We start from the raw sequence: 17,308 nt of genomic DNA, 5'->3' as shown, positions 1-17,308 counted from the left end.
ATTCGCGTGTGCTATCCCCAGACTAAGCTGTCCCTCGTGGTTTCTCCTCCAAGGGGAAACCCTTTTTCTAATCCTCTTCAACTTCCCCAAGCATAAGAAAAGTTAAAATAAATCTGTGCTTTCAAAAACGAATGGGACACTTCTAAATCTTCAGCAGAGAACTTCAGAAAAATATATGACTTCTTCATCAGTTTGGTGCAAAAAACTCCCACTGTCTTTACAGACGCCCGTGAGAGAGGTCACTTTCTTGAGGGCCCTGCGACTCTAATGCACGAGGGAAGCCACCCCAGCCCCTAATGCCACAAGTGAGTGAAATCATGAAATCCCATTTCCAGAACTAGATGGTAGAGGCCGCATCCTCCCCACCAGCCCCAGAGCTAGCCCTGCCTCGGTTCTGCCATCTGGAAGACCTATGCTTGGACCAGGGCACAGGTGGGAGGAAGAGAACCCTGGGAGGAGAACCCCGGGGGGAGCAGGAGGAGGACGAGCAGGAGAGCCCCGGGGTGGGGGGAGGAGGAGAACCCCGGGGGCGGGGGGGGGGGGGGGGGGGGAGCCCCCCGGGGGAAGGGGCGGGGAGCCCCCCGGGGGGGGGGAGCAGAAGAACCCCAGGGGGAAGGAGGAGAGCCCAGGGAGTGGGTGGAGGAGGAGGAGAAGAACCCCAGTGGGGCGGGGAGTCGGGGGAGCCCCAGTGCTTCCAGGTGTGGTTACCTCCACGATCATCTTCACGGTGGGCAGCGTGGTGGCGATGTTCTGCGGGTGCGGGGGGCGGACGGTTATGGGCACGCAGCCCGCATACAGGCAGCCGTAAAAAGCTGCAATCAGGTCTATTCCTAGACAGGAGGAATGCGTAAGTGCTCAGGTGACAGTCCCCGGTGCAGAGGTGCCAGCCTGGGGCTGCGACGGGAACGGACTCCTGTCTGTGCTGTCAATTCCCGCCGCCTGTCCTTTCGGCACGAGATGCCCAAGCGGCCCAGGTGGCTGATTTCTGTCATTTCTCTAAGGAATTACTCACCTCTATCGTCACCAGTTTACTGAAGGATTTAATTATTGTTGCTTAAATGAACTACCTCAGACGTCGAACAAAACAAATTTGGACACAAATGTCTTTGCGAACTTTCGCCCCGTGTATGACCTCAGGAGGCACCCAGCATGCAGCACTGCCCTGCGAGAGGCCACAAGTAGACCTAGGGAGCCACACAGAGCCCGATGCTGGCTGTCAGCTAGGGCGTGGGCGACAAGGTGCCCCGCACGCGGCTGGGGAACTGCCTTCTCACCTGGTGGGTAGACGAGAGCCACGTGGTCCCCGTCCTGGAGGTGCCCTCTCTCCAGTAGCATCACGGCGATCTTCTCGGCGCGCTTATGCAGCTGCACACACGTCAGTGAGCTTGCGATGGCACCCTGAGGGTCGCAAGAATGAGCAGGTGGGATTTTTTTTAACGTAACAGCTTTACTGAGATGTACTGCAGGTACCAGCCAGGCACCTTATTTCAAAGGCACACTTCAACGGGCACTGGTGTGTCCCCAGAGCTGTGCGGCCATCCACAGTCGGTTTTGGCATGCTTTGGTCATCCCCCAAAGACCCCTATCAGTGGTCCCTTCCCTCTCCTTCCCACTGGCCAAGAAGGGCAGCACCAAAGAGACATCTAGATGTACTTGTGTCAACAAAAGATGTTTTCAAGAATAATTATTTCACTTAAAGAATAGCTAAACGTACCAAAAAAAAAAAAAAAAAGTCAACCTGGTAATTCTGGGACTTTGGTATAATTGCCAAGGGCAGGAAGAGTCAGTGGTGACCCAGCAGGAAAAATAAAACTTGAACACGTTTTTAAGAAACACCACGTTAAAAGTCGAGGTCAAAAAAACAAATGAAAAAAGCAACAAACCAAAAAAATCAGTAAAGTGAAAAACGAACTCGTCAAATTCATTTTATGTAGAACATCACACACATAGAAACAAGTGGAAAACACATTTGGATTGAAAAATACCTTAAAAGCACTGTTGTTGCAACTTCTTACTAATCTCCAATTATTTCAAAGTAAACAGTTGAGGAAAATAAATAAAATCTAAACCCTGCTCTTCATGATGAAACCCTATATTAAAGCAATTGACAGGGTGAAGGGCAGGTCGCCCTCTGTGTCTCGGGCCAGGAAGACTCCACGCCACGGAATTTGAGACGACACCGTTTGCTCCCACAGATAGAGCGAGCCAGCAGCGGCAGGAGGAACGGCAAGACACGGGTGATTTTCGGGGACTCTGCAGGTGCGGTAGGCGTCCTGGACCCAAAGGTCATGTGTGGAGAGAAAAGTCCAAAGGGAAGGGCAGTGAGCGGTGCTAGTGTAGAAGGGGGTCACACTGTGTGGACAGAAGTGACCAGGCCCTTGGGGTCCCTTAAAAACAGGCAGTGGTGGCCTAGCAACTGGAGGTGCTGGGAAAACACGTTAGAATTCCTGTCAAAATGGCCTGTTTGTTGGAAACACGTGCTCTGGGTGGGGTGTGTGGGACCACCTTTTATGATCAGGATTACAAACACCGGTGCTTGATGCTTGCCAAAATCATCCACAAGATAACTGGCTGTTGTGTGGAGGTCCAGGAAGCAACCCATTCCCCTTCATGACCTGACCCACAAGCAGCGCTTAGGACTGCAAGGGCTCCTGCCCTTTCCCACCGGCTGGGACTGGTTTCTGTGGGGACAGGTCAGTGACGATTCTCTGAATCGAACCTTCTCATCGCACATTTTCCTTGTCTTCCAAGGAAGGTTAAAAAATGAGAAAATGGAGACACGCGTAAGGTGAGAGAGCCACGGCAGAACGTGGCAAAGCTGGGTAACCAGACAGACCCGGAGGCTGAGGTGCAAGATGCGGCCCAATCGTGAGAGCTCGGTGCCCCCAAAACCAGGCGCTCCCAAGCACCCACTCCCGGAGACCACACCTGTCCAAAGGAACTGAAATGAACACACTCACTGAGCCAAGTGTCCTTTGAACATTTCAGAGTGAGATGGTACGGCTGATGGGGAGGCCCAGGACCACCTCGATCCCCAGACTGGCGGTGGGGGGAGCCCATCCTGCCGGCCGAGACACTCAGGCACCAGCTGTCCTGGAGGACAGCCAGCACTACCTTCCTGGCCGTCAGACAGGCACAGCCACGATGCCGGTGGGTGGTGGTGTGCCACGGTGGGCAGGGCCAGCACAGAGGGCTCATCCGTACATTCCCACTGAGCTCGGCCCTCCTTTCTGTCCCCACCCTCTGGCCGCCGGTATGGTCTGCTTGTCTTCAGTAGCAAATATTCCCGCTCTGGGCTGTTCAGATTCTGGAGCTGACCTCCTGAGTTTCGGAGATCCGATGCCAATCCCCTATCCATGATCAACTTTTCCATCACGAGACAAAACCTAAGAGATTGTCAGGTATCGGTGGCTCAGAACCATTAGCCTAAGCATATCCGAAAAGATGTTTTGGCCCTAGTCTGTGAAAATTCCCACTGACATACTTAAAGGTGAAATTTAATTGGCATGCTGTCCTTCAGCCCTACTGATCTCTGAAACAGCTTTCACAACACCGTCTGCGGTTCTTTGGGTTTACGGCGGTGAACAGACAAGCCCCCGCCACAGGTGGTAACCATGGGCGGGGGGCGTCCAGTTCCAGAGTCAGCGATAGGGAGCCTGGAGATCCACACTGTCCTCAAGCCCCCAGAAGGTGCCACGCTGGGGCCAGGAGCGCTGGTTCCCAGGCAGTCCAGAGCCTCTCTCAACCCCCCTCCCCCACATGCAGGGTGGAACATGTCCATACCCCACCTCTCACGAGCCCACAAGGGCACAGGCCACACCCAGCCCCAGATTCCCTGTGGGAGCTTCAGGACAACCCCCACCTCTGGGGAAATGGCCCCGGTGCCAGCTCTGCAGAACAGGAACAGCCACGGGCGAGCAGTCCAAGAAGTGGCAGCCCAGTAGCCCTGGTCAACGGCTGCCTGGCTACCCCATCCCCATCCACAGGAAAGGGTGACGTTTCCAGAGAAAGTAAGTTCTAGTGAAACCACCTCACTGGAGAAATCAGGGCTGCCTTTTCCAAAAATAAGTTTTGGGTGCAATCGTGACAGAATCCAACCCCTGTTCTAAAGTCAGCAGATTTCAGTGTTAGGGACTGTGAATTTTGGCACCACTTTAAAGTTTTGTATTAGGTTAAATAACAAATGAAAAAAATACTAAGGAATTAAGAAAAAGCCAAATGTGATTTATATTTGAAAATTTGAAGGAACTGTTATAAACAAACAAACAAAAAGTTACAAAGAGTTGGCTGATGTTTGTTAAAAGGAGTAACAGGTGGTCTTTTGTATGGAAACAAGCTCCAAAATGCAAGTTTTCCATGATTTGCAATGAATTATGTCCCCATGTCCTACTATAAACCTGACATAACAGCTTGTGCTCTATCGACAGCTCTGGCCGTGGTGAAGAGCGTACGAGTGGACACTGTTTGCAACAAGAAAGCTGCTCTCGTAGGTGCCAAATGGTTCACCGGCTTCTACGAGCCTTGTCAAGTCGCCAAATTCACAATCCACAGAATGTGCCACGCAGGATGGAGGCGAGCCTGAAAACGTGGTGAGCCACATGCTGGGAAGACAATGGTGTGGATACACGGAGTTAAGTTAGACATCATCAGCATTTAACCTCACCGGTTTCCATCTTTTTAAAATACTGCTTTTAGAAAACGTGAAACGGCGTGTGCGGCTTGCACTATACTTCCACGGGATAGGAAGGGCGACTGACGTGGAAATTACAAACCACCACCATAAACATGGTGATTACAACCTTCAGCCACGGCTGAGCATTTGTTGTAAGTTCTACGTGGGGCCGGGGGTGGGGGGGGGGGGGCCAGGTCCGACCCTTAGACTGGCTCAGGAGGCAGCTGCCTGCACGTCCAGAGCCATGTCCAAAGGAAAGCCACCAGTGAGCCACCTCTCTGTGCTGACCCAAAGTGGATTCATTCATGGCTCTGATCTCCTCCCCACCCTGTCCACTTTTCTGTTTCTAACAAAGCCCTTTCTCGAGTGACTCATTTTCCCAAACGATCCAGGGTCTAGCTACAGCAGATGACCATGACCATGGGGTCAGGGATGGGAGCGCCATCACCCAGACCAGATCAGCTGATGAGGAGTCCAGTGTCCCGGTGTCACCCCAGTCGACCATCTGAGGGCTCTGCCCCCATGCTGCCACTCCTGTCATTCTATGGGGTTAGAACAGCTCTGTCTTCCTCCCCTGCGGGGGTGGGTCATCTGTGAACACGCCCGGATCATCTCTGAGTCTGCGTGTGTGTTGCAGGGTGGTCTCCTCCTCCTTAGGCTGCCTATTTGTGCCTCCAAGGGGTCCAGGCAGATTCCGCCCCCACTGTAAACGGGAGAGACCATGGGGGCCACACTGGGGAGGGTCGAAAAGGTGACGTGGACCTGTCCCTTACTTTTGCGCAGCTTAGCGCTTACGGAGGACACACCACACCCAGCGTGTCGGCACCGCTGCAGCAGCTGGGGAAACTGTAGCTGAAGGGACCTGAGAGGTCCTTCCCGGGACAGGTGACAGTCTTCACTCTGGAGGGCCACTGAGAGACCACGGAGGAGGAACAGTCCCCAGGACAAATGAATGCTATGTGTAGAGGGTGGAGAAAGTCAGCACAAAAGATTAAGGAGAAATCAGGACGGCATCACAGAGCCGAAGACTGTCCGCTGGGCAACACTGTCAGGAAAGCTGAGGGAGGAGCCAATGGAGGAAAGGGAGGAGAAAAGCAGGGTGCACATGTTTCAGGGCCTTGGGTAACTGAACAGACCCTCAGGAGCCCAGGCACCATGCTTCCTACTGCAGCACACCTGGGAGTGCAGAGGAGTCAATCCAGGGAATGGGGTCCACTAGGCCCTAACAGAGGTCAGGGAAGCAGGAGCACTTTCTAAGACTCTTCCTGGGGGACAGTCTTGAACAGACACAAGAAAAAATGACCCACCGGGTCACCTCAGCCCACACGGCAACTCAAGGTCATCAGAGCCTCCGTGGTCATTTCCAGGAGCCCCATCACATGGACGCTGGCCTGATGACTGGGTATCCAAGTGAGAAACCCAGTTACGTGACTGGCAATGCCTTTTACTGGTCTCTGATCTATTACTTTAAATGGCAAGAGGTACCTCTGCACATTAAGATTTTGGTATTTTGCAACTCTGAATAGCCATAATTTCTGACAACTGTATATACCCATACTTGTCAAGAGACCTATTTCTAGTTCTCAGACTTTATTTCCACAGCAGAAAAATAAAAGTTAAGTATATGAAGGCTTTCGCATCTAATTTTACTGTTAATACTACTTGCTAGTATATATAAGCCCTTATTCTTAAGTCCTCCTGTGAAACAATACTGAAGAGCTTGCTTTTCCAAAGTGAGATGTCAACACAAACCTTAATTACACTTGGAAAATAGAAAAGACTTTCGTTCCCAAGGACTGAAGTCTATAATGAAAGCACAACTTCTTACTTACAGGAGAGTAGTTCACTAATAAGAGACAAAAACGTGCCACAGATCTGACCCATTCCCTGTATTTTGGGGGGGAAATAATGCAAAAAAGATACTGCTGAAATGATCCATAAAGATCTCAGTCAAAATAGCCACAGATAAATAACATGAAGGACATCACATAGGACTGAAGTCAAAGGGTTACGGTGTGAAGAAGACAAAGCCACAAGACAGGGACCGGGAAATTTGAGTTCAGCGTGCCTCACCCTACAGTTGAGCAGCGTGTACAGGACGTGGTCGGGGGTGGTCTGCGCCCTCCACTGCAGGACCTCCGACAGAAACAGGAACTGGAACAAAGCACAGCCGTTAGGCCCCGGCCATCCCGTCACCCTGCGTTCAGATTTAAACTCACACCTCTAGATCAGGCTAGCTTCGGTGCTTTCAGGTGACTTAAAGCATCGCTTTTCCATGGAGGAAGGAGGGCTTCCCTGTCACAATCAGAAGAAGAATCCGGCACTTACAGGGTTTTTCCTGCGTGACCTGGATTCCCATGTCTGGCTGGGATTCGCAAGTCACAGGGGCCGGAGCCGCGCCTGGTCAGAGACGTCTCCCCACAACCTGCCGAAGGCTGGGAGGCGCATTCCCGGAATGCAAGGGGCAGCCAGCACAGAAAATCCCTTCCGGCCTCCCAGAAGACGGTGATTTCTGGGGGCTGTGATGGCAAGATCAGACCTATGCTGCTTTTGAACTGGGCTCTCTCACACGTGTTGTTTCCAAATGGTCATTCCCTGAGGTCTCCCAACAGCACTGCAAATCACACGGATCACTGTACCCTACCGAGTCAGTGTGGAGAGGGAAGGTCAGCCCCACCTCAGGTCTAATCACAGGAAACACCTGGGTAGATCCCTTAATCCACTTTTTTAATAGAAATGTACTCTGAGGTCTGAACATGGTAACCAAGTGCTTTCAATAAACGTATTTCTATTTGTTACCAAACTGACAATATTTTTAAACGGTTGACTTTGTCATGTTTCCTGGTAGCTCATACAGACAGGGGTCACCTTTTGGTGAATCATCAGAGTTCTCAAGTCTGCATGGTGATAATGGGGAACGCAGTACACGTGACAAAATGTGACATGTATGCTGGGTGTGGCCCCAGATTTCTCCTCTAGCCCCCGAGGTCACGTTAAGGACGCCAGTTTGCCAACCCGGGTTTCTCACTTCTGTTCTCTTGAATTCCAGCAGTTAAAGGGCCGAAGCCTTTTGCCTCAAGGCCGTCTGGGTGTCACGCCAGGGCTGGCAGGCTCATCAGGAACGAGCGCCCCAGGATGCCAGGACAGAGCGGGCCTCGGGCCTCAGCTCGTGCGCCCGTGTCTCCTCCCACCCCCTTGACCCTGTGCAGTGTCCCGCAACACGGCACCCCCACCACACACATCTTTGTGGTGAGACGTGCGTGCAGGACCGGGAGGGCAAGACGCCCAAGTTCAGGGGCGGGCGCTGAGCTGGCCGTCAGTGTCGTCTGGAGCAGTGTGCCGGCACAGGGCTCGGAGAGGAACCCCGTCCGCCTCTCACCTTGCGGGCCTGATCATTGTCCTCTATCTGGCCCAGGTCTCTGCCGCTGGCCTGCGCAATCCTCTTCCCAGACACCAGGTTCCCCACCATCACAGAGGCAGGGCCAATTTCTGGAAAGAATGTGAGGAAACAAGTCAACTTAAAACATGACCGCGCACCTCGGCAAAGAGCTGGCTCCGGGGAAACCCTCTGAAAGGCCGAGCTCTGAGAAAATCTTATCGGAACAGGGCTTCCAGTGCGTCCCAACAATGAGAATAATGGCAGACACGAGCGAGTCTCGATTACAGGGTAAAACAACGTTTTCACCAGATCCCGGTGGCGTCTCCCAAACCCGCTGCTGCCAGTTGGTAGGATGCTGCGATCTGTCCACTTGGATGATTGTGAGCAATAATGCTGAAGATAAGGCAGTAAACTGTGACGCGTCTCACTGCGAAGCAGTCAGGACTCTGGGATCACCTGTATGGTGTTCCCCAGTGTCCCTGCTTGTCACTGAGCGACCACCGACATAAACTATTGCACATTTTTTATAAATACCTTTATAATGCAGGGGGTAACGCCGCACGGGCACAGTCACCTATCTCACTGACGGAACAGCTCTGGGCTCTCGCCGGCCCCGCAGAGATACGGGAGACCAAGCCCAGAGGCTCCTGTTGAGCCAAAGTTCCTCTTACACCACCATTACAGACTCAATTACCAGCACTCCTTTTACTGTTTATGAAACATTTCACAAGAAAAAAACCAGATGCAATCTAGTCTGACAGCTTTCTCTTCTGTTTCAATGAAAGAAACAAGTTTCCTAAAAAACTGCAGAAACTCTTTCACAATGTCTAGCTGCAGGAAATCCTGGGCACCCCCCAGGTTTCTCAAAACACAATCATTCACTTTGTTTTGATCACACACACGTATGCACGTTTACCAGGGAAGGGTCAGCTGTGAGTGTGTGTGACACAAATGGCGGCAAGGAGTCAGGCAGGGAGTTTAAAGAAGGGAGTGGAAATAACAAAGACGTCAGCCACGTGTGTTTAGTCCGTGGTTTAATAAAATACAAGTTGAAGATCACTACTGAATCAAATTCTTGTTTCACCTTTGCCAAAGGCCACCTTACAAGCTTCTGAATCACGGCATATGTTGCCTTCTGTTATTGTACGTGGAGAGCCATGTGTCAGCAGGTAAGAAAGTCTTAGGTTCAGGTTCAGGGGCAGAGGCCAGCAGCTGCCGGGATGATGACCCCCAGGCACCCTGGGAAGATGGGCAGGGCACGGGCTGACGCCTCCAGGTGACATTCTTCTCTGCAGACACGTGCCCATCCAGAGTTGGGCTGCCGTAAAACATTCAACGTTTTGGGAGAAGGCAGGCACTTCCAGCAGGACTGAAATCGGGAAAATGGCCCATGACACAGATCTCTGGGCCCCTGCTCACTGGCTTCAACGTAGGCAATTTGTAGGCGCCGTGACGCTGTTTCTGTGGAATCACAGAATACACCTTCTATGCTCTGCCACAGCAGGTCTGAATGGTCAGGTGTGGCAGATTGGGACTGCCTGCATTTTTCTCAGCTGGTAATAAAGACACTGCAACAGAGGAGCGGTCTTTCCACATTTAACAAGATGAAAAGACAAGGCAGCGTGGCGTACGGGGAAGCGAATGTGGCTGCTGCGTGGATGGTGCACAGGCTCAACCCGGAGCCCAGCCGACTGGCCCTCCGCTTCCTGACTTGGCGTCTGTGGCATTCTCCTTGGTCCCGGGGGGGTGGGCAGGAAGGCTCTTCTGAGAAGCCCATCTGGCCTAAACTGGCTTGAAGTCTTCTCCGTAATTTTTTAAGAATTCAAACTAGGGTGGGAGAAGCACTATTCTGAGGTGCCGGCAGCTTGCCCCTCCTTCCCCAGGGCTGGTCTCTACTGGATGTGAAGCTCAGACCTCACATATTGCTCCCCCGAGGTAGACTTAAGAATTACTTTTTTCCAAATGGTGCTGGGAGACAGGTGCTTTCCTGTGGCATTTATTTGCAAAATCTGTCCCCCTCCCAAGAACCAAGGGTCTCCCCGCCCTTGCCAAATGAGGTGGGTGTGGTGCAAGACACCCTCACAGACTTCACCGCCTCAGGATTTGAAAACATAAGGTTGAAGAGCGCCTGGGTGGTTCAGTCAGCTGAGTGTCTGATTCTTAATTTCAGCTCAGATCATGATCCCAGGGTCATGGGTTCGAGCCCCATATCAGGCTCTGCGCTGAGTGTGAAGCCTGCTTGGGATTCATTCATTCTCTTTCTCTCCCTCCCTCCTTCCCCTGCTCCTACACTTTCTCTGTAAAATAAAGTAAAACATTAAAAAAAAAAAAGAAAATATAAGGTTGAGATGGACCCAAAAATAGGTACTGAAGTTCACATTTGCGTTCTCTCCCTCCCCTCCCACTTACAGATGCAGAAATGGGCAGGTCGGGAGTTTTATCTCAGAGTTGTCCTCTTCCCATTACTACCCGACTGTGTCACGCAGGGGACACACAGCACATATTGTGTCCTCTGGGTGCAGAACCTGCCAGCCCGGCCGCACTCCTCCCCTTCTCCCCAGCAGGTGCAGTGCTGTCTGCGGCTGCTCCCCCTGCTGCCCTCTGGCTGCTCAGATACACTGTGTCCCAAGGACTGTTAACACTGGGAGCTGTATTTCAAGTTGTTAAATACTGTTGGTACCCCAACTAATGGGTTAAAGGGCTTTTTTAATTTTTTTTTTAACGTTTTATTTATTTTTGAGACAGGGAGAGACAGAGCATGAACAGGGGAGAGTCAGACAGAGCGAGACACAGAATCTGAAACAGGCTCCAGGCTCTGCGCTGTCAGCACAGAGCCCGACGCAGGGCTCGAACTCACGGACCGAGAGATCATGACCTGAGCCGAAGTCGGCCGCTTAACCGACTGAGCCACCCAGGCGCCCCAAAAGGGCTTTTAACATTTTGTGCTCCGTTAAGATACTCTCACACACACGTTGTTAGCTCAGTAAATATGAATTCATCTGCTAAAAGAGGCAACTAGATCATCTACAAACTAAGTTTTAGGAGCTTTGTTTCAAGCATCTAGCAACACCCTCATGGAAAAATGGCCTCACTAAATGCTTTGGCCACAACAAGTACTTGTTCACAGTCTGTAAGTGTCTTTTCCAAAGGAGACTTAAAACTCACCACATCCAATCCCCTCATTACATTTATGGAAACTGAGGCTTCAGGGAAATGTCACCTGTCTGAGGTACGTTATAGGTCGTTAGCTGAGGCAGGGAAGTGAACCAGCACCTCATGCTGTCATTAGTATTTGTTAAAAACAGCTTTTATTCAGGGGCACCTGGGTGCCTCTGTCAGTTAAGCGTCCGACTCTTGATTTCGGCTCAGGTCGTGATCCCAAAGTCATAGGATTGAGCACTGTGTCGGGCTCTGTGCTGACAGTGCAGAGCCTACTTGGGATTCTCTATTTCCCCCTCTCTCTCTGCCCCTGCCCTGCGCGCTCTCACTCTCTCAAAAACAAAGAAGTAAACAAACATTAAAAAATTAAAAAAAAATTATTTCCTTACAATAATCAATCACATAAAGCTTCATTCACCATGCTGCGGCCGTGATACCTAAACAGCCCCAACCTCCCAGCTCATCCTTTCTTCCCAGAGGAAGAAGGCTGTCCTCAGGTGCCCCGACACTGCTCTCGAGCAAAGCACCTTGGCCTTTTCATTCAGTCAGGTTTTGCCTTGACATCCGACAGGTGCACTGAGCCCCGTAGTTCTAGGAAGCACATCAGGCCTTTGCAAATGACCCCCCACCATGAGTATCTGTCCTGAATTCTGCCGTGAGCTTCTCTGCACCCGGGACCACTGGTGGCCAGGCCCCCAGTGGAGGTGTCTGATGGTGGACGGAGGTGGGCAGGAGACAGGGAGAAGTCAGTCACTGCCGAATGTGTGCAAGGACACACTAAGGAGCCTGCCACCATGATCGATTCCATTCACAGACCCCAACACACCCACATGGAGCCACTGCTCTGACCTTCCCACGGCTGTTTATGCCCTGACACAATAGGAGATAAAGACGTGATTTTTCATCGTTTTGATATGCCCACAGAAAGGCAATGCTTTGTGTTCTGGGGGGCTCGTCGCTTGCAGCCAGTGTGCCCGCGAAATGTAAAGAAATGGATACTTCGTCAGTGGTAACTTTATGTTTTGCTATTGCAGTTGTATAAGCCAAGGACTGAGAGGAAAAAGAAACGAAGAGAGGTATCAGGGGATCTAGAACCTAGAATGTAAGAAAACAACAAACAGCACAGAAATCCGAAGAAAACCAAAAAGCAGAGATAACTGCAAAGCCAAGGTGCCCAGAAAGCAGACAATGACTCCATACTTTCCAAGAGAACCCACGCAGAGGAGAGAACCGCAAGGCTACGTGTACGTCCTCACGAACACACGTGCATCGTGGAGGGGGTAAGGACAAGGGACACAGGCTCTGTCTGTATGCGTGGGGCAACCCTTTCTTCCTGCAGCATCCGCGTCCTCCCCTCACCCTACTGAGGACCACCCACCCACCCTCTCATCCGATCTCACTTACGGGGCGTCGGCCTCAGTCCCTACATTTACCACCAGGTGGGCTATGCCCAGAGTTGACCCAACGGTGTCTGGCTGACTCGTCGTCAGCTCTGCCCTGCAGCCACGCTGTACTGGGTGGAACAAACAGTCAGCGGGTCTGGGTCTGCCTCTGTCACACTCTGGCCCCATCAACCCCCCGCCTCTCTGTGACCCATTCTCCTCATTTGTGAAACAGGGACAGAAGAGTGTCTACCACGCAAGCCCCCATGAGAAGAGATGCGTTAATTAGTACAACATGCTGAAACAGTGGCTGTGGGGCCAGCACAGCCCGAGTGTGTGACGCCACTGCCGGCCCCTCCCTGCTTGGACGCCCTGGGACCTCCTGTCACTGCACCAGCAGAAAACCTAGGCCCTCCCCTCCCACGGTCTGGAGATAAATTTTCTCTCACTGATGACTATGCAGCCTGAAAGAACATAATTGATTAGTTGCTAGGCATCGAAGTCAGATAAAGGGTAAGTACATGTTCCCCAAACCCCCAAGCGCTAGACACACATTCACTCTTACAACGTCACAAATGAATTTCTAGACTTCCACATAGGCTTCAAGAGTTTCCCACATTTATTAGGCTTTGACACCTAAATAACCCATGAGACAGGTAAGGAAGCATTATTCTCATCTGAAGGAAACCGTGACTGAGAGCTTCCATGCCTGGTAAAATGCCACCCAGCAGACCGAGGGTCAACTACTCCACTGGGATCTACATAGGGCTCCTTCCCAACATGCCCCCAGGTGCCAGGCTCCCAGCCAACCATGCTGTCCCAGGAGAGCCCCTCATCCACCATCCAGTGGGGCAGGTTTATGCCGTGAGAGTGTGGAGACCAGGACAGGAGTGGGGTTAAGAACCACCTACAGGCATGGGGCCTGGTCCACAGGGCACCAACAGCACCTGGTTCCAGAGAGCCACCCAGATTCCACACAACTCTCCAGGCCATGGGACATACCTGGCTGCTTCTGTCGAGGTTTAGGCAAGTTTGTGACACAGGTGTGGGGACACATCAGGACGTTGCAGGGGTGGAGTGAGCCCTCCAGGAAGAGCTGCTTCGTTTCTGACAAGTGGATCCCACCGAGTGGGGTTTTGGGGAGGGTGTTTGCTGGAACCAAGGCCAGGCAATAAACCCCAACTTGATGTATGCTGTCAATTGCCTGGAAAGTCATGAGGGAGGAAGTGGGTTAGAACAGGTGCCACAGACACGAAGCCAATGTTCAGACGGCGCAAAGTCCCGTCTGTAACGTGAGCAAGCACACGCCATCCGAGTGGGGTGAAGATGCCAAGAGAAGGGGTGTCTCTCCAAATCCAGCCAAACTGGCGAATTTTATGTGGGATCTGTGCACTGACCACATGCACTAAGAAGGGAAATTTTGAGGAAAAAAATACACTCACGTGAATGGTGGGAGCTAGTTTTGCAGACCCGTGACCCCTAATCTTGGTCTGCTCAGTTATTTTCCAAGAATGAAATACACATTTCCCGGTCGATGCAATTTCTGATCCAATGGGGCAACGGTCGGGGAGCACGGGAGCACCGTTGGTGGGGGTTAAGGGAAGCCGGCGTGGAAGCAGGTGAGGGGCCCCGGGGCAGGAGCGGAGCTATACCTGCAGCACCCTGCTCATCCACTGGAAGCTGTCCTCCTCCGTGGAGTCTGGCCTCTGCTCGGCCACAATCACTATCCTCTCGTCGTGCAGGACAGTTACGGAAAACACAGCTATCCTGCGAGGACAGAAAGGAGCAGGTGCGGTGAGCACGTGCTGTAGATGCCGCCCAAAGCACTGTTCATTCCGCTACTGATGGCAGAGCCCACGAGAGCACAGCGCCGGCCTCTGCTCCAGCAGACCTGTGAGGGGACGGGCCCCGCTTCTCAGGGCAGACGGAAGGTGCTGGGCTGTGGACGTCAGAACCGCGCACAATCCACATCTTGGGTTGCACCTGTGAAGTAAGTCTCCACATCAAGGGAAACTCTGGGATGAACGAGTTTCTGCCTCTCTCTCGGGAAGCACAGCACCACGTGACTCGGACCCCCAGAGTCCCCCCTATCACACAGAGGCTGCCCTGGCTCCGTGAGTTAAACGGGGCAACGCTACATCCACGTGTCTGTCACTTCCACTCTCACTGGCGTGCCGGGCGGCAGTAAGGCTCTACAGGAGTTCATGACTTCTTTCACGTGAGCCAAAACCCGGGGAGCCGCCACCGTGAATTAGTATTTACTGTGCCCAGATCATCAGGGAGAAGAGGCCACAGGACTCCATTCTCCCACACAACTGTTGCTCGACTATTACCTTGGGGTCTTTGGAGATGATCTGCTCCAACATGAGTTTTTGGCTGTTCCCTTTGTGTATTTCTTTAAAACACAAGTCTTTCAAACAGATATTTTTATTTGACTCAGAGGAGAAGTGACGAAAATTATGTATGGAGCTCAGGAAATTTCTATAAAATTGGGCATTCAGAACTAGACAGAGCGTCAGAGGTCACTGACTCCCACAACTAAGGAATTTGTGCAATTTTATATAACCAGTGTCGTCTGCAGACAACCCAGGGTTGAATTCCCAGAGGGCGCACGCACACCCACCTTCCTCTGTAGACGAATTTCATGGGCTCCACGGCCAGCGCTGTGGCGACGATGTCGTCCGCGTTGTGTCTGCGCCCGCTGACCACCATGAGCCCGTCCATCTTGCCCACCACGAAGACGAGCCCCCCGGGGCCGACGAAGCCCAGCAGGCCTGTCCTTACGAAGGGGTACTCGCTGACAGGGGCCCCCGAGCTCGTCACGGGGAACACCTGTAGACACACGAGTGGTGAGTGCCCAGGGGCGCCCACCGCCACCCTCCTCCCTGGAGCCCATTGGAGAAGCCCCCCCTACCCCCCGATGCTCATCCCCCACGGTCCACATGCAAGGTTGTCCACCAGTTTCCTTCCACAGCATCCACACCTAAAAATCGATACCGAGATCATGATGACAGTCTAATAAATGCTAATTAATTATTCTGCTTTAAATCCACAGTGTAAAAGTGATGAATGGAAAACCAAAAACGTGCGTAAGTTGTAAGATGATCCCTACTCATTAACGTTTCCTGATGAGGACTACACCAAAAACGGAAAATACAAACGGGGCAAATCACAGTATTCTAAGCCTGCACCTGTTTCCTCAGACCCTGCAGGTAAGTCACAGGAAAAAGGAGAGGGGTTTTCTACAGACTCCGGCTAGCTGGGCTTCAGGGACATTTTAGAACCTGGAAGCCACATTCAACAAAGCACCTCATCACATCATGCTCTAAGAAACGAACCCCTCAGCAACCCGCATTTGCTTCTTCTTTTCTTAAATGTTTACTTATTTTTGAGAGAGAGAGAGACAGAGACAGAGCGTGAGCAGAGGAGGAACACAGAGAGAGGGAGACACAGAATCTGAAGCAGGTTCCAGGTTCTGAGCTGTCAGCACAGAGCCCCACGCAGGGCTTGAACTCACGGATGATGAGATCATGACCCAAGCTGAAGTCAGAGATGCTCAACCAACTGAGCCACCTAGGCGCCCCAGCAACCCACATCTTCTTGTGCACAGTTTATTCGAAAGTGTGCTCCTCGTAAGGTTAAGTATCACGTGGTCAAGTGATAGCAATTCTGGGAAACTGAGGTGCGGCACAGAGTTTACCACTTAACCGCCCACAAGGCCAGTGCGCGTGTCCGTACGCACGGAGTGCACTAACAGCAAGCCACCCACGCGTGCAAACAAGACACAAGTATGTGTGGACACCTAACACACACAGCATATGCCACACGTGTGTGCATACACACCCGCTCATGCCGTGGAGACCGTTACTTCACGTGTGCCTTTGCTCACACCTGGCCAAGTCTGGCTTCAGTGGGCGGGCCGGGCCACAAGGGAGGGGCGGGTCTGTGCCAGGTGTGCTCAGCCCTCATTCCTCAGCCTATCAGCTGCAGCACTTACTCAAGAGGCTAACGTAAGAACAGCACGACATACAAAAGGACTTTTTTTCAATGTTTATTTTTGAGGGGGAGAGAGAGAGCACGCGTGAGCATGAGCAGGGGAGAGGCAGAGAGAGAGGGAGACACAGAATCCGAAGCAGCTCCAGGCTCTGAGCTGTCGGCACAGAGCCCCATGTGGGGCTGGAGTTCACAGACCACGAGATCATGACCCGAGCCAAAGTCAATGCTTAACCGACTGAGTCAGGTGCCCCCCAAAAAGCCCTTTTTAAAGAAACTGTTCTTGCCCTTTTTCAACACTGACTATGAGGTGAAAAAAGCTGATGAGCTAAATTCTTTGAAAATTATTTTTAAAAAAAGGCAGCAAGAAGCGCAGCCATCTTAGCTCCTAAGAGTATATTTGGCTGAGAAACTACCACCTTATCTTTCATGTCTGTGCACCTGGCATCGGGGCTCAGCTCCATGACCCTACCTCGAAGGTGTTCTTGGTCATGCCCGAGAGGCCGTAATAGGACGTGCCCGTGGCAATGGCGCACACGCAGAGCTCCCCGATTTCATCCGTTCTACACAGCTGAGGAATGCCGTCCGGCTTCACTGAACACATGATGGCTAGAGGCAAAACAGGACACACAGGTAATATTAGAGAGGGGAGGGAGGGAGGGAGAGGGAGACACAGAGAGGGACAGGGTGGGGAGGGACAGAGAGAGACAGGGAGGGAGGGAG

General features: G+C 52.1%; 1 protein-coding gene across 5 annotated transcripts in view; it reads right to left on the bottom strand.

Annotated features, from left to right (window-relative positions):
• The window catches only part of DIP2C (disco interacting protein 2 homolog C), a 322,639-nt gene that overhangs the window by 71,846 nt on the left and 233,485 nt on the right, over nt 1–17,308 (bottom strand). For all 5 annotated transcript variants that reach the window (XM_040451581.1, XM_040451579.1, XM_040451580.1 and 2 more), the window contains 8 exons: nt 17,058–17,194; nt 15,216–15,424; nt 14,245–14,359; nt 13,595–13,796; nt 8,052–8,161; nt 6,746–6,826; nt 1,275–1,398; nt 709–830 (listed from right to left, as the gene is read on the bottom strand). In XM_040451581.1, the coding sequence (XP_040307515.1) occupies nt 709–830; nt 1,275–1,398; nt 6,746–6,826; nt 8,052–8,161; nt 13,595–13,796; nt 14,245–14,359; nt 15,216–15,424; nt 17,058–17,194 (1,100 nt within the window). The remainder of the gene's footprint in view (nt 1–708; nt 831–1,274; nt 1,399–6,745; nt 6,827–8,051; nt 8,162–13,594; nt 13,797–14,244; nt 14,360–15,215; nt 15,425–17,057; nt 17,195–17,308) is intronic.

This window comes from Herpailurus yagouaroundi, unplaced genomic scaffold, assembly GCF_014898765.1.
Source record: "Herpailurus yagouaroundi ecotype Mexico unplaced genomic scaffold, PumYag 203, whole genome shotgun sequence".
Lineage (NCBI taxonomy): Eukaryota > Metazoa > Chordata > Mammalia > Carnivora > Felidae > Herpailurus > Herpailurus yagouaroundi.
The sequence above is the reverse complement of the archived record's forward strand: the minus strand, read 5'-3'. Positions and strand labels throughout refer to the sequence as shown.